This window comes from Athene noctua, chromosome 7 (genome assembly GCF_965140245.1).
Source record: "Athene noctua chromosome 7, bAthNoc1.hap1.1, whole genome shotgun sequence".
NCBI lineage: Eukaryota > Metazoa > Chordata > Aves > Strigiformes > Strigidae > Athene > Athene noctua.
In genome coordinates, this window is record NC_134043.1 from 30,198,178 (window position 1) to 30,225,584 (window position 27,407).

The window sequence follows — 27,407 nt, forward strand, 5'->3', positions numbered from 1 at the left end:
TCCTCATGTTTGCTTATTCCACCACAGCCTGTTCCTTATGGATTACCTGTACTTAGCTCTTACATTTTAAGCAGGTTTCCCCTGGCAATTTTTATTTATCGTAATCCTCTTGTACCTGGAGACTCCTCATTTTTCTTTTCCATGTCAATTGAGCTTAATGAGTGCTTGTAGCAGAAGCAGGACCTGTTCACAGCCTCACTGGAAGGGTATGCAGAAGCAAGCACTGTGCAGAAGCAGCACTACACTGCATACCGCACAAAAGAAACTGAAAATTTGACCAAGATCTATATACATTAACTGGGAAAATGACCTCAAATTGCCTCTTCATTATATGTATGTGTTTCCTAGAAGGATAATTCTTCTTTTCCACTGATTTCCACTCAGTAATGCTTCCTTTAGAATAGGGTAGGTAAAGTACATCCCAGTTATAAATGGTCACATAGCATCATTTTCTGACAAGGTGCTTTTCATCTTGCTTTTATCACAGAATTCCAGACACATTGTAAACTAGAATTTGAGGATGACACTTCATATCCTAGGTCTCAGAAAAGCAGGAACACTTTCCAAAAGCAAGTTCTCATTTTAAGAAGCCAGATATTTGCTAGTTCATGATGATGTGTCCTGCTTCAAAAGCTACTGCTCTCTCTTGCTAAGGCCATCTTAGTTGTGTGATTATTTTGAGGGATAATGTGTGTCCGGTAACTCAAAAAAAAAAAAAAAAAAGCAGCAGAGTAGATCTAAAAATAAAAATTAGGGAAGATGGGAATTAGCTCACCACAGCTCCCCTCAATTGCCAGGTCAGGTTTCAATTTCCAGTAAGTTTTCAGCAGGGAAGCTTGTGTTAATATATCTGTGGGCATTCCTCATACAGAGGAATAGAAATTCCTTTGAAAACATATACGTGACATCACAACTACGTGCTTTCCTGGAACAAAGCATGTGCTGGATCTGTACACTGCCTAGTGAAAGAGTCTTCCTCCCAAGTGAGCTGTTATTGCTTCCATCTCAGTAAAGTAAAGATACAAGTGGTTTGCAGTAAGTGGAACTAGAGCTTGGTGCTCAACTTGCTGAAGAACTCTTATGGAGACCTGTGGATGTTCAGCTCAAGATGTCTGGAAACACTGTGGACCAGTTCACACTCACGTTTGTCTGAAGTGTTGCTTTAATAGATCAGGAACCACAGCAGATTGTTAGATTAATCATCCCTTTGCCAAGACAGAGTCACACGGGAGAGACATGAAAACGGTTAGCAACATGACATTCCCATAGGATCTGAACTTGAGTGCCGGTGCTGGTCCAGGCACTGTCCCAGAACAACGCACACAGCACTTTGCCCACCAGCAGCTCCCTGCCTGAAGCCACGGCTCCAGTGCACGCTCTCCGCTTTGCAGTGTTCCTTCAACCTTCAACATTTGTATACAGCAGGGTTACGTTAGATCCCATAGACTTAAAAGGGGTTCAAAGCTTAGCATTTTTTTCGCTTTTCTTTTGTTCTCAGAACTGATTTTGGACAGCAAAAGTCAGAGAAAGAGGCCATTAAATTTATTTTGAATGGGATTTAACCACACCGTTCTTTCCAAGTGAAGTGTGAGAGATTTTAAAAGCAGATAAAACATCACTTGGGGTTTCCTATTTCCAACCTGTACACGTGTGTCATTTCTCCTGAATGGAGCGGTACTAGCTTACAGGCAGCCTTGTTCACAGAAAGAAAGAAAAGTTTGTCTTTCCCCCCAAAAAGCCATTTTGTTAAGCCAAATGTTCCACAAAATGGCACGACCGCCCTGCAGCCCGCTTCTCCTTGCGGGGACGGGCCTCCCACCCCGGCCGGGCTCCCCGCGCTGCCCACCGCCCGCTGCCCCCGCTCCGCCCGCCTCGGCCGGGGCCGGGGCCGGGGCCGGGGCTGGGCTCGGCGGGGCGGTGGTGGCCCCCGCCCGGCCCCCGGCGGCGTCGAGTCCAATGGGCGCCGGGGCGGCGACGGCCGCCCCCTCCCCGCGCCGCCCGCCCTATATAGCGCCCGGGTGGCGCCGCCGTCCCGTCCGTCGGGCTGCCTGCGAGCGGCACCGCTGCCGTGCCGTGCCGTGCCGTGCCGTGCCGTGCCGTGCCGTGCCGTGCCGTGCCGTGCCAGGATGCCGTGCCGCACCGTGTGGCGGCTGGCGCTGCTCGCTCTCTGCCTGGGGGCTGCGGCGGCGGGGGGCGGCGGGCAGCGCCGCGGAGGCGGCGGCAAGAGCCGGCGGCAGGCGCAGACCACCTCGGTACCTCAGGGCACCCCCGCGCAGGGCAAGCGTGAGTACCGCGCCGGGACGGGGGCCCGCGGGCAGGGGCAGGGCAGGGCTCGGCGGGGGGCTCGGCCCGGCCTCCCCGAAGCGCGGAGGAGAGGCGGGCGTTACCCCCGGCCCCGCTGGGTGATCCCCGGGCGGCTTTTCCTGCCCCTCGGGCTCGGCGGGACCCGCACACGGGCGAGGCGGAGGAGCAGCAGCCAGTGTCCCCCGCAGGCGCCGTTTGCCTGTGCAGACCCCCTTCCCTCCAGCCGCCGCCGTCGGTAACTCCAAACTTTTCTTTCTCTTCCCCCTCCTCCTCCTCCTTTCCCCCCAGAGACCTGTTATGACAATGGAAGATACTATCAGATAAACCAGCAGTGGGAGCGCATTTACCTGGGAAACACGCTGGTCTGTACCTGCTACGGTGGAAGCAGAGGGTTTAACTGCGAAAGCAAGCCTGAGCGTAAGTTGGTGGTCCTTTTTTTTTTTTTTTTTTTTTGTCCGCATCAAGACCCCAGCATGGCTTTTGATGCCGAGTAAGCTAAGCCTTGTCCTGAGTTCTAACTGTCAGAGCCGGTTTCGGGCTGAAGTTTGGTACTTAGGGTCAGTAACGGATCTACACTCAATTACACTGAAGACCTGGCTTGGGATTTTAAGCAATGCTTTTCATTAACGATGGGCCTGCCACCAGAACCCTGAGCCAAGCATCACTCATCTCTCTGGAGGATTGGATCTAAACATTAATTTTGGAGCCAACCTCTTCTTTATAATGAACTGAACTGACTCCTGGACTTGCACAGGGAAGTTCAAATCTGGAGTCACTTTGCAGCTCTGGCTCCGGCCTGTTTGATTGCTTTGCCCCAACTTTTCATAGTTGTGCAATGTCGTCAGCTTGTTTAAAAATATTTCAACTTACAACTTTCCACAGCCCCCCGGCCATGCTGTCAGCTTTCTATAATTGAGTGTAAAATGAGATTGTTTAGTCTTCTGCAGAAAAAGTTTAGGTAACAGAAAAAACTTTAAATGCAATGTCTGTTGGAGGATGCATCTCTCTGGGATATAATGTAGGTTAGATTATCAGATGCGATCTATCTGTATTTATTGGTCTGAAGCCACTGGTTTGCCATAACTCCTTTATGTTGCTCTGGAGATATAAAAGAGAAAAACTGGCTCCTGGCTGATAGCATTCATGTAAAGACAGATGGGAAACGTCCCAGCAATCTGTTTTGCAAGGCTTGTGTTCTGCCTGCCTCATGGCTAGAGTATTTTAAGGAGTACTCAGTCAGTCCCCTTACTCCTCCATAAAAGGGGGTTTAATCTAGCTTTCCTATCCCTGCAGGGATTACCAAGTTTTACAGTCTTGAAGCCTTATAGCAAGTTTCCCTTATGGCACAGTTAACTCTATCTGTCCAGCAGTGAAGAAGGTTGTGCTGTTGCAGATCTCAAGTCTGGTGGTAGCACTGACACAACCATTCTGTAATCACTTACTCATGTGTGAGTGTGAACAATCCACAAGTAGCGCTGCAGACTTCGGTGGGACTGCTGCAGAATTTGGGATTAATATATTTGATTTTTTGCCAAGTCAGAACAAGGAGGATCAGCATGACAAAGCACACAGCTTCTAGGGGATGTTTGCTCCCTCCTGTCTTCCGTACCGTTGCACTTCAGACAGCTGGGATCGATCCTTCCAGGGCATGCCTGCCCATGTGCCATGCTCAACTTCTGGCTCACTGGGGGAGGGAAGCTGAGGTTACTCAGCATCCTTGGGACCTGGAGGGGGCAAATTTCACCCAACTTCCTCTCTGCTGTTCCATCCCAGGAAGAAAGAGGAGATTGATACGTGTTTTTCCCCAGAGAAAAAAAGAGCATCTGTGTGAGGAGGCAAGGAATGTGTGTTTGTTGACTGTACATGTTACTGGCATGGTTACATGAAGTTTTTTCTCCCCTCATAGCTGAAGAGACTTGCTTTGACAAATACACTGGATCCACTTACCGAGTAGGGGAGACTTATGAGCGCCCCAAGGACTCCATGATCTGGGACTGTACTTGCATTGGAGCTGGACGTGGGAGAATCAGCTGCACCATTGCCAGTATGTAACTAAGAGCTTGTTACTAGAGCTATTGTTCCTTAGTGTCATATTTTCCAGAGCAACTTACACAATATTCCCAGTGCCCATTAGCTAGAGTTGGGAGAGTTTAATCCAAACCCCTTTGAAATCTTGGAATTGAAAGTCTTGCCCCATGTACATGCATGTGCAAAATGAAATTCCTCTTTTATTTAAGAGGTAAAGTGCTATGTGTAAAAACATAGGCCAAAAATCACTGCTAGTGTTCAGCCATATACTTACTATATACAAGAGTGTGTATACATCTTCACAGGTGCATTTATGAAAGTAATTTTTTGACTGGAAATAAGAGCAAGGGTCTGCTCTGCAGCTGGTGAGTCAGAATAACACCATTAGCATTAATGGGACTACTCTGAATAAATAATAATAAATATATACCACCTGAGAGCCACTTCCCCTGTCCTCCAAAAATGTCATGCTGACACTTGTCCCTGAGGGAGCTGAGATTTGATATTCAGACATCAGTTCAGTGTGTTTCTGCAACTCCTTTTTCACCAGCCTGACCCATACTTTCCTCTGTTCCTATCTGTCTTTCCTTGGTCCTTTCTCCCCAGCTCTCCTTTTCACGTCTCTGGCTGGAAATCCTTTCCGTATTGAGTCACTGAATTGTTCACAATTTCCCTTCAGTTCATAATTAGACTTTCTGTGAGCATGGATGAAGATCAGTGTGTCAGGGCTTTTAGACTGAGTCCCTGAGGCACCTTTTGAGAAAAGTCTTGTTCTTAAAAGTATCCAGTTTCTTGTTTAAGACACGCATGCTGATCCTAGTAGCATTGCCACAGAGGACTCGGAAGCCAGCCATCATTATAGCATGGAAAAAAATACATTAAAGCTAACAAGTAGAGCTGAAGTCCTTCTGAATTTAATGGCATTTTATTGGGCAGGAATGATAAGTGTTGTAAGAAAAGTAAGAGTCAGTAAGGAAATTGCAAACATAAGAGAGGTCTCATTTTGTCATCATCAGCCTGGTTTAGAGCTCACTGGAGAGTTTCCCGACTGCAACTAGCTTTGAATCAATCTTCATAACTCTTAGATTCCTTGCTTTCATAAATGAGCCAATGAAACATTTTAGTGGCTCCAAATAAATGACCAGATAATGTCTTTCTCCTCTTTTCCTTGGAAGAAGACCCTGTGTTTGCAAACAGCCCTTCACTGTTTCCCTCCCCGAGCCTGGGCCAAGCGATGCGTCCAGACTGCCTCAGGGCTGTGGGGCACCAATGGACTGGGAATCTGCCTTTCCAGGGCAGAGTTTCCAAACCCAAGAGGGCTGATGTCCCACTGGGGTGTCACACCAAGCACCTCTATATTCTCCACATGCTGACCTGGCCACCATGTCCTTCATGCTATACAGGGACAGCCACAGAGAGGCCCAAGTGGTACCACCTCAGAACAAGATGGAGGTAAACCCTCCCTCACCAGCTCTCAGACTCTGAGCAAGGCCTGAGCGAGAAACAGCACCTCCTCAGGCCCTGGCATTCCCCTTTCACCAGCCAGGTCTCTGCTGTGGTTTGAAACATGGAGGGGGTTAGCTGAGGAGAGAGGACAGGACCTGGGAGGCTTGGAAAATGGTGGGTACCAATGGAAAATGACAGTTGCCATTCTGTGTGCTGGAGGAGGCCATGGCCTGCCCCACGCCTTCTCACCACCCTCCCATCTCTGACCCAACTGGCCCCATTCACCCCTGGCCATGTGGCCCTTACCGTGTCCCCACGATCCTGTCCCTGGTGTGGTCCCTCACCTCAGCTCCCCTCTTTCCCGCTGCAGATCGCTGCCATGAGGGTGGCCAGTCCTACAAGATCGGCGATACCTGGCGCCGGCCCCACGAGACTGGCGGCTACATGCTGGAGTGCGTGTGCCTGGGCAACGGGAAGGGCGAGTGGACCTGCAAACCTGTGGGTAGGTGGCAGCTCCCTTCTCCCCCAGCTTGGTCAGGGTGTATGGCCTCTTCTTCCTTGTCTTTCCTGAGGCGTCCCTGTGTGGGATAGCCCTGGGTGGACTCTTATCCCCTTCCCCCTCACAGCTGAGCGGTGCTACGACAACACGGCCGGGACGTCCTACGTGGTTGGTGAGACCTGGGAGAAGCCCTACCAGGGCTGGATGATGGTGGACTGCACCTGCCTGGGGGAGGGCAGCGGCCGCATTACTTGCACCTCCAGAAGTAAGTCCTGGCCTGGCACCAGCTGGCTGCTCTGCTTTATTTATCTTATTTTTCAAATCTGTTCTGCATCAAAAAGAAAATCTATTCCCTTTCCTGCCCTGTAGCAGGCAGCCGTAGGTTTAGAGGGATGGCTGTGTCCTGAGAAGGAGTGGGAAACAGGCCTCTCCGAGGTGAGAGGGGAATGTTTGCGTGTCCCAGTTGCCGTTTGTGATCTGGGGACATGCCCGAGAGCTGGTGATCTGTGCTGGTGACAGAGTGGCTAGATTATCTGGGGTTTTAACCTACTTTAGAGAGAAAGGTTTAAGAAATCCTCAGGCCAGCTGAGTCTCAGTTGCGCATCCCCCAAGAAGTCAGGAGAACTGCTTTGTCTGCAAAATGGTGGAGAGTTTGGCCTAATAACTTCATTTCTGTTTTTTAAAGGAGCCTTTTGAGGGACAGTTATGTGCTTTTACAGAGAAATAGTTACCTGCTCCAACAGCAGGACCTGCCAGATTAGATCAAAATGTCTCTTATTTTTTCTCTTTATTACTGTTTAATATGTATGTTAGCTAAAACAGGGTTTGTTCTGTCTGCTTTCCCATCTCCCTTGTTAGTTTTTCCCGCCATTTTCTCTTCAGTGCAAACATGCTACACCAGTGCACATGACTTTTGTAGTTTTTACATCAGTGAAGGACACTACCGTAAATATTCCATTTTATTTGTATTTGCAAAGCAAACAGGGCTTTTAAAATCCAAGAATCTCACTTGTTTATCTACCTTCTGTTCCAACTTTGTTAGGAGCAAGCTTCGTTGTGGAGCTATCATGGCTTACACCAGTTGCCTCAAGAAAATTTAACTTTGTACCTTACACCTTTGTTATGCAAGATTTGAGAAACTCTCCTGTAGTGTTTAAATTGCCTCATATTCAGTTGCCTCAGGGCACAGAGATAATGGCTTTCTGCTGATATAAACGGCAGACATGTAAAGAACTAAAACACTAAGGAGGGTTGGAATTAAAACTGAAGATCTGGAGAGACTTGGTCAAGAAATAGCTATAAAATTCAAACCATCCTTGACAATATTAAGCCTATTAAAAACACATGGGGAAAAGTCATTAACTGTCAGATAGGGATAAATACACCAGAATGTGGTGTTTGTGAATTTTGGAGGACTTATTATTACTAATAAAAATGATTTGGCAGTATCTTTCCTCCCATAACTCAGGTCTGCATTGTTGTATCATAGGAGAAATTGCAATAAAACTACCTGTTCATTTTTCATTTTGTTTTTCAAATGTAATCAAACAGAGAAATTCAAATTTATGTATGAAGAATGATAGCTATAGCCCACAAAGTGGTGGTATGCTTCAGTATGTGCTGCTGTTTTGTATCTTTTATGGCCAGTGTTTTCCAGAATCACAGCTGATTTACTGGGGGACATTTCAATTTTTCATTGCCTAACTTGAGAATATGAGTATCTGTAAGACATTTTTTTTTTCACATTTGAAAAATTACATCGTGAATACTTCACCAATTTGCCACTCTTCTGGCAAGTACTCAGTTTTGGTCACTTTAACCGCTGTGAATTAGCATTGTGTTCTCCACATTGTTATCCTGTGTGCTCTTTCAGTGGCACTCTGGCATGGTGCATATGTCCTTCCACAGTTCTTCATAAATCCATGTTCATTGATCCATGATTATATTTGAGCCACTACATCAAGTTGCCCTTGAATGAGAAGGTAAAATGTTGTAATGGAAGAAGAAGTAGTTAATCCATGTGGATCTGGCATCCAGACAAAAGTAGTTTGTTATGCTGTCCTTTGAACCCATTTACTCAATTCATCAGGGGCTGTGGGTTATTAAAGGCAACAGGGAGATTTAGAAAGTCTATTATTCCTGGTACAACACAAGCATCTTATATTAACTTTACTGAAGTTTCACGCTTCTTTTGGAAGAAACGGAATTTAGATATTGCCCTAAAACAGGTTTGAGTTTCTTCCAGCTGAAGGAGAGCCCTAAACTTGAACTATGTCATGTGTATAGTATGGAATAGCCCAGCTGCTGAGAATTCTGCTTTTAAAAAGAAAGTAAAAGGACATTAAAACAGGTTTAAGCTTTAAAGGTGTATGCTACGCAGAATGTGCCTAAAATAGCTTTAAAAGTAACTAGCAGCAATGTTTTCAATTCAGAACGTGCTTTTTTCACATCAGTTTTGAACATAGGTTGCCATGTTCGCACTGGGAATGTTATGATGCTAACTTTGACAATGGCTACAAAGTGAAATTGCAGTTCTGGAAATAAATGGAAATTTTCCCTTAGACTAAAGCATCGGGATGTTCAGATGCTCTCAGCCTATGCAGTTTAATGCAGGCTTTAGTGCATATAGGACTTGTAATAGTGGCTGCAAAAAAAGAAGTGGAGTCTCAATAAAGGCTTTAAACTACCAGCTTGTTTGATAGTGTTGGTAGTTCAGTACTCTAAATTGAATGGTGAAGCCACTCAATGCAGAAATCGCTTACGGTCATGTTCTTCCTGATACAGATAGGTGCAATGACCATGACACCAAGACTTCCTACAGAATTGGAGACACCTGGAGCAAGAAGGATAACCGTGGAAACTTGCTTCAGTGCATCTGTACCGGTAACGGCAGAGGCGAATGGAAGTGCGAAAGACACACATCCCTGCATACAACTAGCACTGGTAAGTGGGACATCATAGTGTATAGGGTAGGGGAAGGGACAAGGAATGGCACATTTTGAATGGTTAGGACTTGGTGCTGAATTGTGCCATCTTAATTTAGGCATCTAGAAGTCTTGTCAGGGAAAGATCGTCAACAAAGAGGGTCAGAGTTCAGAAGATGCTCCTTGTTTGTGCATGTGTAGATAAGATTAATTTATACCCTGTTTCTGTGCAGAAAAGAGGCTTGCACATACTGATGTGATTGCCTGCACAATCACAGTGCAGTAAATCACATCTGGGGCCGGGCATCCACAGGAATTATCTACTAGCTTTGTCTTGGAAGCATGGCACTTCAAGTTAATATTTGAACTTTATGTATTTGCCTCAGGGTAACTTTGTTGAAACGTCCTTAATTTAAACTCCACTGAAACCATCTGGTTTCTTTGACAAGATAAATACACCTACTAATGGCTGAGCTTCAAAAAACAGAAATGTCAAGGAATGTACACAATGCTATTTAGTACACGTACGTTAGTTTGTAATTTTGCTGTGAAATATTAGTTAGTTTAGAGGTAGCATATATTTTTTGCCCAAGGTTTGTTAAAGTTTTCAGCTTCTAAATTATTTTTTGCTGTTTGAAGGATCTAGGTTTCCTTCTGGTGAATGCAGTGTAAAACTTCTCTGTTTTCCTGCAGCAACTACAATAATTTTTTCTTGGTAAATGTCCTTTAACTGTTCAGCATCAGCAGGTTAAGTTCAAACTTTCCAAAGGTCTAAACTTCAAAATGCACAAAGTGCCAAGGTTGCCAGTATTTTATTTCCATTATCGTTTCCCCTATTTCAGCAGAGCTGAGTTTGTGGAGATTCCTGTGGGAATCATTAGCAAAAATTTCCATAATGTGGACAACAAACCTCTCTGTCTCTCAGTATTACTCCACATGATAAATGGACCAAAACCTTTGATTCAGAGTTTTAAAATTCCAGAGTAAATGAGTGCATTTCTGTTTTATTTTTCAATAACAAATTCAAAATTATCCTTTTTGCCTTACCTCCCTACTTCCTTGGTAACTTTTTATTATCTTGTCACTGATCTCGATTTTCTAGATTTCCTTCAACTAAAATTTTTTTTTTCAGAAAAACCTGTTTCTAAACAATTCTGGTGAAAAGCAGTTGACACTTAATCCTTTCTAAAGCCACCTTATAATGGTAGAAATCAGAGGCTATTGTTAGCAGAAGTCAAAGTTCTTTTAATTTTGAAGTTTTTCTAAGTGGAATAATTAAAATGTGTCTAGGGAAGCTAAGAGAGATGTTCCTTCAACCTGATGCAGTGCCTAAGCTTTTATTACATCAGCATTTCATTGAAGCATTCTGTTCTTTAGCTTTGCATGTCACATCTCACTTCTCTCCCATATTCTGCTGCAGGATCTGGCTCACCTAGTTTCACAAATGTACAGACTGCGTTGTACCAGCCCCAGCCTCAACAGCCCCAGCCTCAGCCGTATGGTCAGTGCATCACTGATAACGGAGTGGTGTACTCCGTGGGTATGCAGTGGCTCAAGACACAGGGCAGCCAGCAAATGCTTTGTACCTGCCTGGGCAATGGAGTCAGCTGCCAGGAAATAGGTATGAGCTTGTGTTTAGTGCCTGTTTGGCTCAATGAGATCTTTGAGATTGCTCTGCGGTTTAATTTCAAAGTAGAATCTTTTGTGTGTATCAGATATGTCTTCTGAAGAAGGCATACTGGAAGAAGGTGAAAGGGGTGAAGATGTAGTTCTTTTGGTCATTTGAAGCCTGGTTCTGTAGGTTATATATAACCCAGTGAGTTATATATAACCTGCTGAGGGAAAACAGAGCCCTAGGGGAGTAGCGTTAATAACTTTATTCAAATCGAGCTGCAATAATGTATGTTTGGAAAAGAATGTAAAAAGAATGACGCAGCTGTGGAGCTAAGTTGTCTGTTGGTGTCTGTTGGCCCAGGTCCATGGCAGTCAGTGTGGGTTTGCAACAGTCAGTGACTTGGCCCAGAGAGGCGATTGCTGTTTTAGAGCTCTAAGATTTGGAGATTGCTTTAAGCCACAGTCTAATGCTGTGTTTTCCTTGTTTTAAAGCTGTGACACAAACATATGGTGGCAATTCTGATGGAGAAGCCTGTGTTCTGCCTTTCACCTATGATGGGAGGACTTTCTATTCCTGCACCACTGAAGGCCGCACAGATGGGCACCTCTGGTGCAGCACCACTTCCAACTTTGAGCAAGACAGGAGATACTCCTTCTGTACTGAGCAGAATGGTAAGTTCTTCTCAGAGGATCTTCACGTGCACGTGGCCCTCATGCACAGACGGAGGAAGGAGCAGAGAACACAGGGACGGACTGCCTGACAGTTCTGGTAGTCTGCAGGGACTCTAGCCATTCCTCAGCAGCAAGGCAGTCCTGTGAATGCAGGGCTGCTTGGTGTCAGGGCACATTTGTCCCCTTGGCATCTTTGGAGGGTGCTCAGGATGATTCAGGTGTAGCTTGAGTCCTGTTCTCTCTCCTCAGAGCTGACCTTAGAATGGGAGTACCTTGTCAGAATAGAGCTTTGGCCCAAAGGATACTTAGACTTTGCCTTTGTTTGGCTGAATTGCTAGAGCAATGCCCATATTAGGCAGCGAAGAGCAGGATATCCATGGAGTACAGCTTGTGCAGTCCTCTGTCATTCCCTGCGTCCTGACTATCTAGCCAGGTTGCCATATATAGCAGTAATTTTAATGTGATTTGTGATCACTGATCAAGAGTTGGTGCCTGACTAATGCAGCAGCATTCCCCCTTGTCTGTGGATGGTCAGTGTTCCCTTCAGAGCACAGATCTACCTGTGTGGTTGTACTTCCTGGAAAGTCCATCAGACATCCATGGGACAGTATCCAGGCAGCTTCTCTGGGATCTGACCCTGGAGAGAATTTTTCATGTCCCCAGATGAATATACTGCTTCTTACTCTGCAGAGATTTTTTTTTTCTACTTCAGATGTTTTTTCTGATGTGCCTGTCTTTCCAGCACATACAACAATCTTTCTTTAAAAAAAAGAAAAACCCACGAACAAAAACCAACCCAAACCAAAAAAACTCCGCTGCCCCATCCACACACATTCTTGTTTTAGTGAGACTTGTAATATAATGTGGAAAATGAAACATATTAATATAGAAAGTCTTCAGCAAATGCCTCCCTTGTTCTCCACTATGTGTAAAGCAGAGTTGCTCAAGAGGTGAGTAGTTCAGGTAGATAACAGCCCTCTTTCTGCTACTGCTTGCAAAACACAAAGCTTCCAACCTGCAGAGAGGTTTTGACTTGTCCTGTTGTACATAACTGACTTGTAACCCTTTCCTGAGGGCTAAGGCTTTACTTTAAGCCAAAGGGCACAGTTGGGTAGTAGCCTCCGTGAGATAATACAGGTATGCTGAGAGTTTATTTGATTCCCTGGGCTTTGGCACTAAGGGTCTGCGAAGCTACTTCCCAAACACAGTAAGTTTTGATTTTCCCTGTTCCCCAGGAAATCTCATGGCTGGCTCCACAGCTTTCTCCACAGCAATGTTTGAACTGAATTGACCTTGTACAAGGCTTATGTTTCCAGATCTGAATTAATTAAAGCCAAGAAAAGAGGCCCATGGATAACATACAGGGTACACGTGGGAAAAAATAGTGCTAGTGGTTTGTTTGCCAAGCTCTTCCATGCATGCTAAGGGAGAGTGCAGGCTTCATTTACATCTGTTTTCTTTTCACTTCTGTACAGTTTTGGTCCAGACACGTGGTGGCAATTCCAATGGTGCTCTGTGCCACTTCCCCTTCCTGTACAACAACCGCAACTACACTGACTGTACTTCTGAGGGACGGAGAGACAACATGAAGTGGTGTGGAACCACTGAGAACTATGATGCTGACCAGAAGTTTGGTTTCTGCCCTATGGCTGGTAAGGCTGAGAACCATAAAGGGATTATGGAATTACCTGTAAATGGTTCTTTGAGCTGGAAAGTAAAGAGCTGTCTGTCATTGGTCAGTTATTGATGACCTCCAATGAGCTGCATTCCAGCCCCAAACCCTTTAAGGCATTTCTGAAGTTTTGTTTTTTGTTTTGTCCTTCCCCCCCTCCCCCCCCCCCTCCATTGATCACCTCTAGCAGAGAGAAGGCAATCTTAATTTATTCTTTGCTACAAGCCAGTGGTAGGCACTCTTCTCAGCTGGTGAAAATGGATGGTATAGATCCATTAGAGCGCATTGGACTGTAGTGCTTTGTCGCAAGTGAAGTTTTTATCTTGCTTCTACAAAGTTGCTTATCGCTTCCTCTTGCCTGATCTGTGGTTAGGAATAAGTCTGTACTTGTAAGGTCCGTGTGTTACCCTGAAAATGGCAGTAATGTCAAAATCGTGGGCCATTCTTACAATCTGTGCCCATCTCCATGATGTCAGGAGAGGACATGTGGGAGGGAATGTGACTACTAGTTCTTAAATGAAGGGCTTTTGGTAACTAATGGCAATGTGGCATCTGAGTCCTTAAACAGTTTGTGGAACAGGCTGGTCTTCAAATGGTTGTATATAAAGGCATGTATGTAACAAGAACTGATTCCTTGGGCATTGTACAGAAGCTATTTCTAGTAGCTTTCAAATAAAATTTAAAATAAATGAGCCCCTACAAGGGCTCTACAATTAGAGAACATCATCACCCAGCAAAAATGCTGTTTGAAATTGAGCGGGTGCCTAAAGCTTCCTTGTTAAGATGCAGAAACCACTACAGAGTTTGAAAGGGCATTGCAAATGCTCTAAGCCCTCAAGATCGTGTTATTTCCAGGCACATAAAGTATCCTCTTGCTTTCCTCTCAACCAGCCCATGAAGAAATCTGCACAACCAATGATGGTGTCATGTACCGTGTTGGGGACCAGTGGGATAAACAACACGACATGGGCCATATGATGAGATGTACTTGTGTAGGAAACGGCCGCGGAGAATGGACTTGCGTTGCATATTCCCAGCTCAGAGGTACTGATTTTTATGTTGATGTCACCACTTTTAAGTGTTCAAGAAATTGGTTTTCTTTCCCATCACTGTGAGTTTGAGACCAGACTCAAGAACTGTATATTACTGAGCTTTTCTCTGGAGTAGAAAGGCAATCAGAAAAGCTATGTGAAGTTTCTCTCTTGTTTATGTGCAGCAAAAGTACTGTTTCAGCCTTTGCAGGCTAGCAAGCAGAGACAAACCTTGGTTGTCTTGATCAGTAGGTATCCCTACCTCCTTTTGTCTACATTTAGGAATCAGCACCACTGTGACTTTACAGAGGGCTCAGCAAAGGCACCTCCCCCTCTCAAGAACAGCCAAAACTCCAGACTAGTCTGAAGTTTGAATGCAGAGCTGTCCTTTTTTATTGTTCTGCAATGAAATTTTCAATTCCTCTGTGCTGGATTAGCCCTTTGCTGGCTAATCTATATGAAAAGTTGGCAGAGCAGCACTGAGATTGCTCGTTATTTATTTACTTATTTATATGAGTGGTCCAAATGGAGAAGTGCTTAAGCAATACCAAAAAAAGAAGACTTAAAGCACAGACATTTGATCATCCTACAGCTAGCTCACGACATTGGCTTCATGTCTGGAAAAGGCAGGGGGGTTGCTGTCAAGCAGCCAAGAAAGGACTCTTAACACCACTGCTGAAACGGGATATAATTTATAGGGAAAGGCTCACTCAAGGGCTTTGGGAGGGTTGTTGGTTTTTTTTTTTAAAAAAATGTGTTTCCTTCAGAACAGTGAGAAATGCCCTGCTAAAAGTTCTGGTCTGAGAAACTCCCTTTTTCCACATACACAGCTAGTTCTCTGCAGTTTCATTCTGGATTTAAAGTGGTCTTTCTTGATGGGGAGGGGGTAGAGATACTTAGCTTTTTCAAAAGGCAAAGGTTATCTAAGTAGAGCTGTTTAAACATAGCAGCCAGAGAAGGTCCTTGGCACCCGTGGGAGGGTCTGAGCACTGCCTGGTTTATCCTGACGCCATGCCCATGGTGTGGGAAAGTATGATGGGGAATGAAAGCCTGGGATTAACTGAGTCATTTCCCCAAGGACAGATGATCTATGCTTGACTCCGGAACTGAACTTGGGTCTCTTGGGTCCCAGTTAACAAAACAACATGCTTCTGGGGTAGTTTTTGTGTGTGTTTTGTCTTTCTGCTCTGTGCTGTCACTAGACTGGCAATAGGAATTCTGGGCCACATCAGATTGACACATCGCCATTGAGCCTAATAGACTGATACCATTGTGTTTGAGCATGGGATTGGGGTCTGGTTACTGTCTTTTGAGGGAATAGTAGATTAGTAGGCACCAGTAGCGTCTTGGATGTGTAATAAGACCTGCTTCTGTCTTCAGATTACTACAAAGTGTAGCAGAGATACCTAATAAAATAACATCATGAGGATGTTTGTACCCCTTTGTGGTATCTTTATAAATTTGGAATAGTCCTTTTCTCCTTGTGTAGTTCTAATGATTTCAGACAGTACTCACTGAGGTATTTCAGTCTAGACCTTCCTCACAGGAGGTAGTAGAGACTTAGTGTGCTGTTTTAGATTTTCTTTCACATGTGGAATCTGTCAAAAGGAGCAACTAGCCAGTTCTGTAGTTTGGGTAATGTATAGACCTTTGGACTGCATCCTACAGATCTCTTTTCTTCAAGTGGTGCTTATTTGCACACCACTGATTAATGATCTTGGGAGCAGTGGGGTGTATGCAGCACTAATCTGTGATGATCACAGCTTGAATGGAGCTTGTCATGGTCAGTCTCTATAAGCTGATCAAGAGGAGGGAATGATGTGTGAAGCAGAAGGATTTTGTCTTAACACTTAGAGCTGTTCCTGACAAACTGTCTCTGCTCTTTCTCAGACCAGTGCATCGTGGACGGTATCACCTATGATGTGAACCAGACCTTCCACAAGCGTCATGATGAGGGGCACATGCTGAACTGCACGTGCTTTGGCCAGGGCCGCGGGAGATGGAAATGTGATCCCGTTGGTAAGTCACCAGCTGTTCCTGCTTGCCAAACGCGCTCCAGGGCAGTGTAGGAACTGGTTATGGTATGGTGTAACTGGTGTGTGAAATTGGGCCCAGTCTTTGCCCGCTTTCTGCCCTGAATTGCACAACTGCAAAAGTAGAAGTAAAACTGGATTTGCTGGAGGGTAAGCGAAAGGGCATTCTTAGTTTTAAGAAGATAAACTTGGGTTATCAGACATGCCACAGAAGTAGCAAATGATGATGTGGTAGTAATGGATTGTGGCAACATACCTCTTAAAATGTAGCAGGTTGTGGCAACAGGGCACGTTAGCCCTAGGCTGCGGTGATTTGGCTGAATTCTGGTACCTGAGCTGTCAGCCTAGCAAGCAGGGGTCTCAGAATGAATGCTGAGAAAACAATATGCAGCTAGGCACTGATGCTAGGATCAGTTTTCTTTCCTTTCTCTGTCCTAAAATCTTTAGGTCCCCTCTTGAACTGAGAAAGGAGCACCAGCGTATATTAACTTACCTTGGACTAAACTGATATTTTTGGCTGCCCTTTGTTCTGGCAAAGAGAAAGCTCGGGATGAGAACACATGTTAATAGCACTCTGGAGGTTAGCTAAAACCATCATGGTTCTCTGCAGGAATGAGGAGATTTCATCTCTCCTGCCTCCCCCCGCTTCCCTAGTGAACCTAGATTGGAAGATAAGTCCTGACTGTTTGGTTTGCGATTACTAAATCCAAAGAGAACTTCGAACTATTGCCAAGAAAATCTATTAGAAAGTACTGGTGGTTGAGTTCTGCTTTATTTATAATAATATCTGTACAAGTTTACTGGAGAAACTTGTATTATAAAGCTCCTGAAAATTACTACTTGGAAAGAAGAGGAGGGGGGTTAATTTCAGCTATCTGTAATGGTGCGATTGGTTTAATTTTATTGGCGCTCTCTAAACAAGGCTCCTGTTTATCCAAGCAAACAAAATGCAAATTCTCACTGAAAATTTCCATTGAGCCAGAAACACAGGTATAGGTCAAACTAGACACTGTACTGAAGCCCTGGTACTGTGTTGTATTTACACTAGCTAAGCTGATTTCAGGATTTGATCTGTCCTTTGGTTTATACAGTGATAAATCTGGAAAGACTCTGCTGAAAATTAATGGGTCACTTCGGACTTATAAAGTATAACTGAATTCTTCTGAAGCCAATAGGACTTTTGCCATTGATTTCCTTGAGAGCAGCATGGTTTAGCTTTGGATGAGGGATGAACTTAGTGGACTGAAGTGGAATGGGGCTCCACAATAGATAGTTCAAAATAAATCTTTTCTTGAAGGAACACCCCATTGACTTCTCTGGGAAGTTTGCCAGGTGGATGGACTGTATTTAACGGTATCTTAAGAAATAGATCACAGCTGAATTAGCCCCTAGTATCTTAACACAAGCAGTGATAATATCAAAAACCTTGAGCTGAGATTCAGTTTCTGTGGCCACTTTCTCTTTATGTAACTACATTTGCAAAAAAACATCAGTGTTACATTTCTGTGTGTAAAAGTCTCTTACGACTTACTCTTATGTGTAAGGCATAGATTTTTCACTATAGTTTCAGTAACATGCAGTGGTTAACTGTGTATTTTGTGCCTTTAGATCAGTGCCAGGATTCAGAAACTCGTACCTTTTACCAAATCGGAGATTCGTGGGAGAAATACGTCCACGGTGTCAGATACCAGTGCTATTGCTATGGTCGTGGTATTGGAGAATGGCATTGCCAGCCTCTGCAGACCTATCCTGGTAAGAAACCTGATAGATAACTAACTCATCTGCTGAGCAATGAGGAAAGCAATCTTTCCACCCCTCACCTGTTCAGGTTTCTGTGCATTATTCCTTTTGGATTCTTTTTTAGAAACATTTCCCCCTTCCCTGGCAGACACAAACAGGTGTCATGATTATAAAGAGCGGGCCAGGGCTAGTTTAGGGAATGACTGTCAGTTCACACAACAACTTAGGTTTACATTGCCTCTTGGTATGTAGTGATAATCGCACCTGCAACCTTCTGTTTCTATTGCTTAAAACTCCTACATGTGTAATCTTCCCTTTTGTGCCCACTACTTTTGTTTGCCCAGTCAGTTCCAGGAAATCTTTATAGGGACAGGCAGTGCCTGTTTGTTGGCTTATTCTGTTTCAGTTCCCTGAACAGAATGTGATAAGGGGAACCTCTCTACTTTCCTGTTTAAGGTTGCAACTGCCACTGTCTTAACCTGAATAAGATAAAATATTATGGCCATATATACATGGCAAAACATATATGTGTTTTGGCTTCCTTGTTGGGAGAAGAAGGCTATGTTCATGTCATGGGTCCCCCAACCCAGATCTGAGCATAAATGTGGAGGAACTGCATAAGAATTGGGTGTAACAGTTTCAATGCTGAGGTGATTCTCTGCTTTTGTATCAAGATAGATTAAGAAGAGTCTGTTCACTCACTAGCTGCAATGTTATTTACACCCTAACTGCCCTCCAACGTAAGAAGGGGAATGTGAGGCTCATATAGAAAGAGGGTTTTAATAGAGGTGCCCCTGCTGTAGAAGGGGACTAGCCCCTTAGCAGTCTGTTGCAACTACATGCTTCACGTAAATAAGGTGAGTTCCTCTTCTCTGTGACTTGCTTCACACACATCGTATAGAAGGTCTTTGCAACAGCGTAACCCAGAGTAACTCACTGAAACGTATACCCAGCAGTGTTGTCAGTGAACTGGCTGCATTTCCATCCATGGTGAGCCAGAGACAAGGCAAGAAGACACCTGGCAGACAGAAATATGGACTTGCCTTTCATTCGGGCAGCAAACTAAGGAGGGCAAAAATAGGAAGCAGTCCTTCTTTGGACTTTTTTTGCTTGAGTTTCTTACTGGGGCTTGCTGAGCTTCATTGACTCTTGTCAGACTGCTTAAACAAACATCTCCCTGAGCTATGTGAAATATGCACGCCTCCAGACTGGAGACCAGGGCTTTGGGCTTCTTCAGACACAGGATTGACTGAAAATGTGTAAATAAACCAAATCTAATGTTTCTGAATGTAGGTTTGGGGTTAGGTGAGCTTTGAAATTTTCTGCCTGTGGGCACAGATTTGTTTGCCTGTAAGTCCCATTAAATACGGAGCAGGTATATATGTTACACGGTTGTCCAAATAAATTATAATCAAAAATGTGAGGGGAGGATGAAGGTATTTAATGGCTAAAACAAGACACTGGCCCGCAGATCCCAGGGTGCTCTTTGCTGAGATTTTCCAAGAACTAACATGAGGACAGTGTTGCTGAGTGTTCAGTGAAACCTCCCCATCAGGGCTGGGAGGGACAGAAAGGAGAACCATGGGATCATAAAACCTTTCCTTCTCTATTGGAGAGCTTTGAGGAGAAAATATGCCCAAATCTGATCTAGCTAAATGCAATCAGTAGTTTTAAGCGTTAGAGCACTGTTGAACTTGTATTTTCATGAGTTTATGGGCCTGATTTGTCTCAGGACTTCCACCAAACCTTCTGGTGCAGTTTGTGTGCAGAAGACATGCCTCACTACCTGTGGAGTGTTCCAGTGTCATGAAAATTCAGTGTTTTCAATCAACTGCTTAAGAATTTAGTAAAATAGTAAAAGACTAATGCTTCTTTGCAGGGTGTATTCACTGTCAGATCAGGAATTTGCCTTCACCATGCCACAAGATTAGACCTGGATTTGGCAGATATTTCTCATCTGTTTGCTGGCTCCCATTGCAGAAGATATTAATTGATGAAAGTAGTTAGTTGCTGAGAAGCTCCCTCTCTGAACAATACGAGTTTGCAGATTTTTTTCTATACTAGACAGCTCAGGTTTTCAATTTCATTGGTAACTCACAGGAAATTAACCCAAACAGTGCATGTTAAATCCCCCACAGAATATATTCTAATTCACGAGCTTCCTAGCTAGCAATGAAACATTAAGGATAGGAAGACAATATAACTTATTTCCCATGTATAGAAATAGTATGTGAGCCACACAACTTTCTTGCTTTTTGATGACTCCACAACTAAAGCAGAAGAAAAGCATCCCCAGTATGTTGAAAACAGCAATTCTTTTTTTCAGGGTCAACTGGGCCTGTTCAGGTGATCATCACAGAGAGTACAAATCAGCCAAACTCCCACCCCATCCAGTGGAATGCTCCTGAACGGTCTCACATCACCAAGTACATCTTGCGCTGGAGACCGGTGAGTGACATATTCATCATCATTCATTTATCAAAAATACTTTATTTGGCTTCTTCTGGTGTCTGAAGGAAGTGGCTGACACAATTTCAGAAAACTTTAGTTGCTGATTCAGTGTTGTCCTGTCAAGGTCAACACTTACTCTGAGGCTCAAAGACAACCAGTGCTGTATAAACACTTGATGTTTTTCTGCCCAAACTTTACTGGTCACTGTGTTCATGAGGTATCTTACTAACCAAAGCACTAGCACAGTAAGCAGACACGTTTATATCCTTCCTTACTTTAAGTAATGTAAATCCTTGTGGAAGTTTCTTCATCCTAAGAAACATTGTTTTAGTACCATGTGCATATCCAGAGACAACTGGGATAGATTTTATCGTATTAATGAGGAGGTAAAAATGAGTAGGATATGAAGATATAAACACCTAGCATAGGATTAAATAAACAGTCATCTCCCGTCTTCTCTAAAGTCTAATCCAAAGCTGGTTAACCACTGCTTGTTGGCTCAGTCATCTTTGAGGAATGATTCAGTTTAACCAATGTAGATGAGTTGTGTTACAGTTCCCCCGAGTACAGCTTCACAAAAGACCACTTAATGATTAAGAACATTAGTACCTTGATGCTGCCTGTTATTAAGAGAACAATAAAGGCCCTGATCCAAAGCCATTAAAGGCACTCAAGTCTTTTTACTGACTTCAGTGTATCTTGGATCAAGGCCTGAATGCAATGGACTTTAAAGCACTGTAGTACAAACCTCAGAGGATGGAGCATTATTTCAGAGCTTCCCATAGAGTTCAAACGCAGGGTAGAAGGGAAGAACTTTTCTGTATATTGTTTTCAGATGGTAGCTTAGAGTGTTATTGTGAACAGCCTTCAAATACGCATTTTCCATCTATTCCTTCATGCCTTACTGTGTTTTTGATAAAGGAATTAGTTTAGTTTATGTATTGCAAATAATGCTACTTTTAAAGGAAAAAGTTCAAAGCAAGATTGTTTTTCAGTTTAGCCCAATAAAACTTAATCACCTGAAATGTCATTAGCCCTGCCTTCTGGGATACTTTTCTCATCTCCTTTGACTCAGTTCCCCCTGTGCATTAGCCATTCAGGTCATACCTGTGTTTGAATATCACAGTGCTTTGTAATCATATAGCAAGTTAGGTCACTAGATTCACCTGCTTGCAGACCTGGGAGTCTCTCACTATTTTGAGTGTCCTTTTTCTTGCAGAAAAACTCCGGAAGGCAGTGGAAAGAAGCTACCATCCCTGGCTACCAGAACTCCTACACCATCTCAGGCCTGAAGCCTGGTGTGATATATGAAGGACAGCTCATCAGTGTTCAGCGGTATGGCCACAAAGAAGTCACCCGCTTTGATTTTACCACAACCAGCACCACAGCAGTGACAAGTAAGTTGAACAGCGGGGCATCCAGAAAAAACTAATCTCCTTCACCCAAGTTTGTGTTTTGTGTATCCCAGTTAACACAAAAGTAGCGGTGGTTACTAAACCTCTCTTTCTTCTTTCTTGCAGGCAACACTGTTTCAGGAGAGACAACTCTTCTTCCTCCTGTGGTTGCTACTTCAGAGTCAGTCACTGAAATTACAGCCAACAGCTTTGTTGTCTCCTGGGTTTCTGCTTCTGACACAGTTTCTGGATTCCGTGTTGAGTACGAGCTGAGTGAGGAGGGTGATGAGCCGCAGTATCTTGGTGAGACCGTATTTGAATCTATTAGACCAAAGCATTGCTAACAGCACAACAGTGCTTTCTGTGACAATCAGTATAGCTAGTGCAAATAGTGAGGATCTCGCTATCTTTCGGTATGATTCAGATAGGATATGAGAATGACAGGACTAGCTCAGGTTAAAAGCTCACTTAGTTAATTGTCCTTTCTCCATCCATGGCCATAAGTTCATGTCCCGGGAAGAGAATGAGAACAAGGCAAGTATATAGCAATACCCCCTCAGAATAGTGTCCCAGGATCCTGCAGAGGAAAACTCTGAGCCAGGGCTGGTGGATTTGTAGTAACTGTGGGCAGATGTATTTATTCTTTTCAGCTCTGTGAATTTGTCCTGTCTGTTTTTTCCTTTTGAAGTCATGTAAATTTACTAGCTTCCACAGCCTCCTGAAGTGAGCAGCAGTGCAGATGGGAAGAGAATTTTCAAATCTGCAGTTGTACCTTTGCTATCCCTTTGTTCCACCAGAATGGACAGAGAGAAATCATGCCCAAATACTCTCTCATGGCTACTTGTCATCTCGTGGATGTCTGCTCCAGTCTGCTCTGTCAGTTGTTTTGTTTGGATCAGATCTTACTCATCTTTGATAATGTGACAATTTAGCTGAGCTGGGAATCTGTTTAAAGGCACTGTACTCAGACCTAGGAGTTGAATCCACTTTTCCAACATCTACTGTACATCCTGTGTCACCACACATAATTTCATTTTAACTTCTTTTTCCTAATTTCCTATCTTAACAATAGTAACAGCAATATCTCACAAGGATTTGAGGTTAGAATAGCTATTCCGACATGAGTGCAATAGAGGAACAAAATCAAAAAAAGAACAGTAATCCTGTGAGCTAATAATTCTCCCCTGAACTCACCGGCTTGGACTCATGAGCAGAAGTGGCTTATGCTGGGACTGCCCGCACTGTCACCACCTTCCTTGTCTGCACACTGGCTGCCCAGACAGCTGAGCTGTGCTGTGAAGCAGGTCCTGAGCTCATCTGTCTGCAGACAGAGGTTTACAGGCAAATTGAAAGGCAATTCCCAGTTTCCCTTAAGATGCTTGGCTTCAGTCTGGCCAGCAAGGAGCTGCTTCATGAGGAATTTTCTACATCTGGCATGTAGGTGGACATCTGGGGGAAGAAAGGAGGGAGAGAAGTTCATGAGACCTCATAATGTCATTCTTCTCCACTCATGAGTCAGTCTTTCCACAAAACCTATTCATGTGAAAATTTTTCCATATATTTCTGTTTTGAAAATACAACAGTCAGGTTATGAAATGAGTACTTTGCTGAGATGGCTGCATGCCAGCAGTGTGCCGGGGAGCTGCTGCTTGAGTTGCCCTGCCATACCACACATCAAGCCTTGCTGTCCTAGGTGGTGTCTGCTTGCTGAGTGTGGAGACCTGTCCCAATTCTCCACATAACTTTTCTGATGTGGACCAAAGACACAGTGCAGAACAATTGCTGTTTTATTGCAGGAAGACTGTGACTCAGCCCAGATTAGAACAGAGGTCTCAATTGTTTCGTTTGGAAAGAAAGCAAGAAGATAGGACTGCTAAGGCAATTTTTTCTTTCCTCCCTCCTTAGATCTTCCAAGCACAGCCACTTCTGTCAATATCCCTGACTTGCTTCCTGGTCGCAGGTATAATGTTAATGTCTATCAGATCTCTGAGGAAGGAGAGCAGAATCTGATCCTGTCTACTTCACAGACTACAGGTATGTACGAGTGGGTGTTGCTGCACTTTGAAAGCTGTTTTTATTGTTTGTTCAATAAATTTTTGTTGCCTGTTACCCTCATGCTTGCTGTCCTCCTCTGTTTATTCCCTTAATCAGCTCCTGATGCACCTCCCGATCACACCGTGGAAAGTGTAGATGACACATCAATTGTCATTCGCTGGAGCAGACCGCAGGCTCCGATCACAGGTTTGTCTAACTGGAATGCACCTGTTTTGCACTACTGGTAGAATTTGAAATCTAGATAAAAAAAAAAAAAAAAAGAAGTATAACTCTGGGACAGAGGGCTAGTACATAATTCTGCCCCATCCGACATGCATCTGGAAAGCACATGAGCAGTTTGGCATTTGTCTGATGTCACTGCCTGAACCAAGCCATTCAGGAGGCTGGATGCAAAACAATTCCTTCTGGATTTGTGTTAAATACAAAGAGGAGGTCATGGGGCTTGTTTGTATCTGTTATCCAGATCATGCCATGACAAGCATGAGAACTGTATAGACCTAAATCCTCATGTCAAAACTCAGAAATATTCTAATCCAGGTCAGATTACGCTTTGCAAGGCATTATGAGTGTGCGATCTGTAGATGGGACATGAGCACATGCAAGGGTCCTGCTGAAGTTCAGGACTATTTTTATGAAACCTCAGTAGGGAGGTCAGTTTATCTCTCCTTTCTATCATTCCTTGTGCTGGCTTACTGGTTGTGGCTGAGGACTGTATATACTTCTCTTGCTTTAGGCTACAGAATTATCTACACACCCTCCGTGGAAGGCAGCAGCACAGAGCTCAACCTGCCTGACACTGCAACTTCTGTAACACTCAGTGACTTGATGCCAGGTGTTCAGTACAACATCAGCATCTACGCAGTGGAAGAAAATCAGGAGAGTACTCCTGTCTTCATCCAACAAGAAACAACAGGTGTTCCCCGCGCAGGTAATGGTCGGCATGCTCTGGATATCAGTCACTGAGTTTTCTGTTGGTACATATTGCCAAATGAGAATGCAGGCTGACATTGCTCTAGCTAAATGAATCCTTAAAGGGAGTCAAATCTGGTTTTTGTCCTTGTTGTTGTGTTTTTTAATTGTAAATGTCCCTGGTATTAAAGCTCTATAGGAAAGTCATACTCACTTATGAACTGACACAGTCAAGCCACTACTCTTCAGTACCAGGGTTGTAATTCCTAGGAATCAGACTGCAGGCAGGTCAGAAGTTTGGTCTTGCATTGTGTCTGCAGAAAAGAAAGATCAGTTTCCTAAGTTGTCTTAAGGGGATTCTGCTAAGAGATCTTCTTAAGAGCTTGGTAAATCATTTTGCCTCAGTGCTTGGCCTGCACATGTTTAAGGTTATGTACTCAGATGCTGCAACACAAAGCCCAAATCCAAATTGTTCACCTGACTTCTCCTTCTCCCTTCCAGTCCTAACCAGTATTTTCCACTGCAGTCAGTGGGGATGGGAGATTGCTCGGCATTGACTGTTGTGCCAAAATAACACCATACGATTTAAACTTGAGGCACCCACAATTTAAAAAAACTACTGGTTTCAGGGTTCTTTAAGTATCCAATAGGGCTGAATAGCCAAACCAAAAGAAAGGACAGTGAAAGAACTGGGATCTGATGTGGTAGCAGTGGAATTTGATGGTCCTGCAAGTTGCAGGCACATGTTTGCAAGCGGGAATTCACCAGGAATGAACTCAGCTCAACGATTTTATGGTTTGGCATCCGTATCTTCCAAAAATGTGCATTGGTTAACTTTAGGGCAATATCAGTCCTAATCTGAAGAAACTTAATCTGAGCGTAGGAATTCAAGGGTGCAGTACTGTGGACCAACACAGAGGGAACTGGATTTTGTCTTTGACTACAGTAAGGCCAGATCAGCCCCTGTATTTGTTTAATTATAAAAGATAGATTTAAAGTTAATTACAGACATTCAGAACATGCCATGGGTTTTGAAAACCCTCTCTTTCAGTTTTAAAAGGAGGTTCTTGTTTCCAAAAAAACCCTGGATTTTTTTTTCACCCCCAAGCTTTTAATTGTGCATATATTTGAAGATCTGTACATATTACATCTGGTCTTTCAGCTCTCTTTCTGTGTCAGCAAGCTACCTTCTGTGACTGAAGGCATAAAATAATTAACATTTTGAATTGTAGTCTGTTTGAATATTGGGAATGTGTGCATATATGTTTACAGTAAGGTTACCATGATATTTTAATTTGGTAAACATTCTTGGGTTAGCCATTGTTCGATGAAAATTAACTTTATTTTCTTCCATGTAAACCTATAACTTCTGCCAATTGCTAAGGACTCCCTCTAACACTGTTCTGTCACTCTGCTTTCAGATGAAGTTCCTTCACCCAGAGATCTGCAGTTTGTGGAAGTTTCTGATATCAAGATCACCATTATGTGGACCCCACCACAGAGCCAAGTGTCTGGCTATCGTGTGGAAGTGATCCCTGTCAATCGCCCTGGCCAACATGGCCAGAGACTGCCTATCACCAGGAGCTCTTTTGCTGAAGTTCTTGACCTGCTCCCAGGAACAACCTACCTCTTTAAGATCTTTGCTGTGAGCCACGGCAGGGAGAGCAAACCTTTGACGGGAGAGCAAACCACCAGTAAGTGTCTTTCCTTCGTGCTTTTTTTCAACCTTTTGAAGTGCATATTTCTCTGTCGCTTAGAGAAATATATAAACAGAGCATTTAAAGTGCAACAGTTATAGCCCAGGAGGTATCCCATAAGTAGGATCACAGGGCTGGGAATTCATTCAGTCAAACAATGATCTCTTCAGCAGATTTATCCTCCTCCAGGGCTTTCCAATGGGAGTTTAACTCTCATGGCACTTTAAAACAATTTCATATGGCTGGAATTCAACTTTCTTATTACTGACTGAGAATTGATGGGCCCTGCAGTTCTTTTATAGCAGAGATCGCAGCCTGTGATTTTTTTTTTTTTCTTTTTTTGAGGATACCTTAAGGCAGATTTCAGCATGACTTAGGAGCCTTGCTGAGATTGCTCTGAAAATCCCTATCTCCTTTCTGACAGCTACATACCTATTTGGCTCCACTGTCAGCAGCAGGAGTTCTGCATGCACATGTAAGGACAGGCCTTGTGTTAAAAGGATTGCATTTAAGTTTTGTCAGGTCAGGCCTGGCTTTCTACAGGCTGTCTCACTACCGCAGAAATTTTATTGTCATCCCAGTAAAACCTGGGGAACTGGTTTGCAGTGACCTCAGTGACTGTTGACAGAAGCCATGGGGAGCATATATTTTTCAGGAAGGGTTGTACAGGATCTCTCAGAACCTGATTGCTAATGACCTAGGGGCAGTGCACCATGTCGCCAGTGTGAGGTAAGATGACAAGCAAAGTACACAGTCTGTCAGGCATTGCTTTTTGCTTTGCAGAAGTGCAGAAAAGAGAGGAGCAGTGCCTGGGTTAAGATGTAGGCTTTCAGATGGAAGAGGAGTTTAGCATGAGTTCGGGTGGTTATCTCCATCTTTGATCCAGGAGAAACAGGTCAGACAGAACCAGGGACAGAGTTCAATTGAACAGATCCTGT

General features: G+C 43.9%; 1 protein-coding gene across 5 annotated transcripts in view; it reads left to right on the plus strand.

Moving 5' to 3' along the window:
- Window positions 1-2,097: 2,097 nt before the first annotated feature.
- The window catches only part of FN1 (fibronectin 1), a 55,213-nt gene continuing 29,903 nt past the window's right edge, over window positions 2,098-27,407 (plus strand). For all 5 annotated transcript variants that reach the window (XM_074910310.1, XM_074910309.1, XM_074910311.1 and 2 more), the window contains exons 1-19: window positions 2,098-2,283; window positions 2,593-2,721; window positions 4,211-4,348; window positions 6,149-6,280; window positions 6,405-6,542; window positions 9,062-9,220; window positions 10,622-10,822; window positions 11,308-11,487; window positions 12,963-13,139; window positions 14,051-14,203; window positions 16,081-16,209; window positions 17,832-17,975; window positions 20,290-20,411; window positions 21,634-21,811; window positions 21,935-22,111; window positions 23,714-23,842; window positions 23,960-24,049; window positions 24,597-24,791; window positions 26,194-26,466. In XM_074910310.1, coding sequence (XP_074766411.1) covers window positions 2,127-2,283; window positions 2,593-2,721; window positions 4,211-4,348; window positions 6,149-6,280; window positions 6,405-6,542; window positions 9,062-9,220; window positions 10,622-10,822; window positions 11,308-11,487; window positions 12,963-13,139; window positions 14,051-14,203; window positions 16,081-16,209; window positions 17,832-17,975; window positions 20,290-20,411; window positions 21,634-21,811; window positions 21,935-22,111; window positions 23,714-23,842; window positions 23,960-24,049; window positions 24,597-24,791; window positions 26,194-26,466 — 3,001 coding nt within the window. In that variant the 5' untranslated portion in view covers window positions 2,098-2,126. The remainder of the gene's footprint in view (window positions 2,284-2,592; window positions 2,722-4,210; window positions 4,349-6,148; window positions 6,281-6,404; window positions 6,543-9,061; window positions 9,221-10,621; window positions 10,823-11,307; window positions 11,488-12,962; window positions 13,140-14,050; window positions 14,204-16,080; window positions 16,210-17,831; window positions 17,976-20,289; window positions 20,412-21,633; window positions 21,812-21,934; window positions 22,112-23,713; window positions 23,843-23,959; window positions 24,050-24,596; window positions 24,792-26,193; window positions 26,467-27,407) is intronic.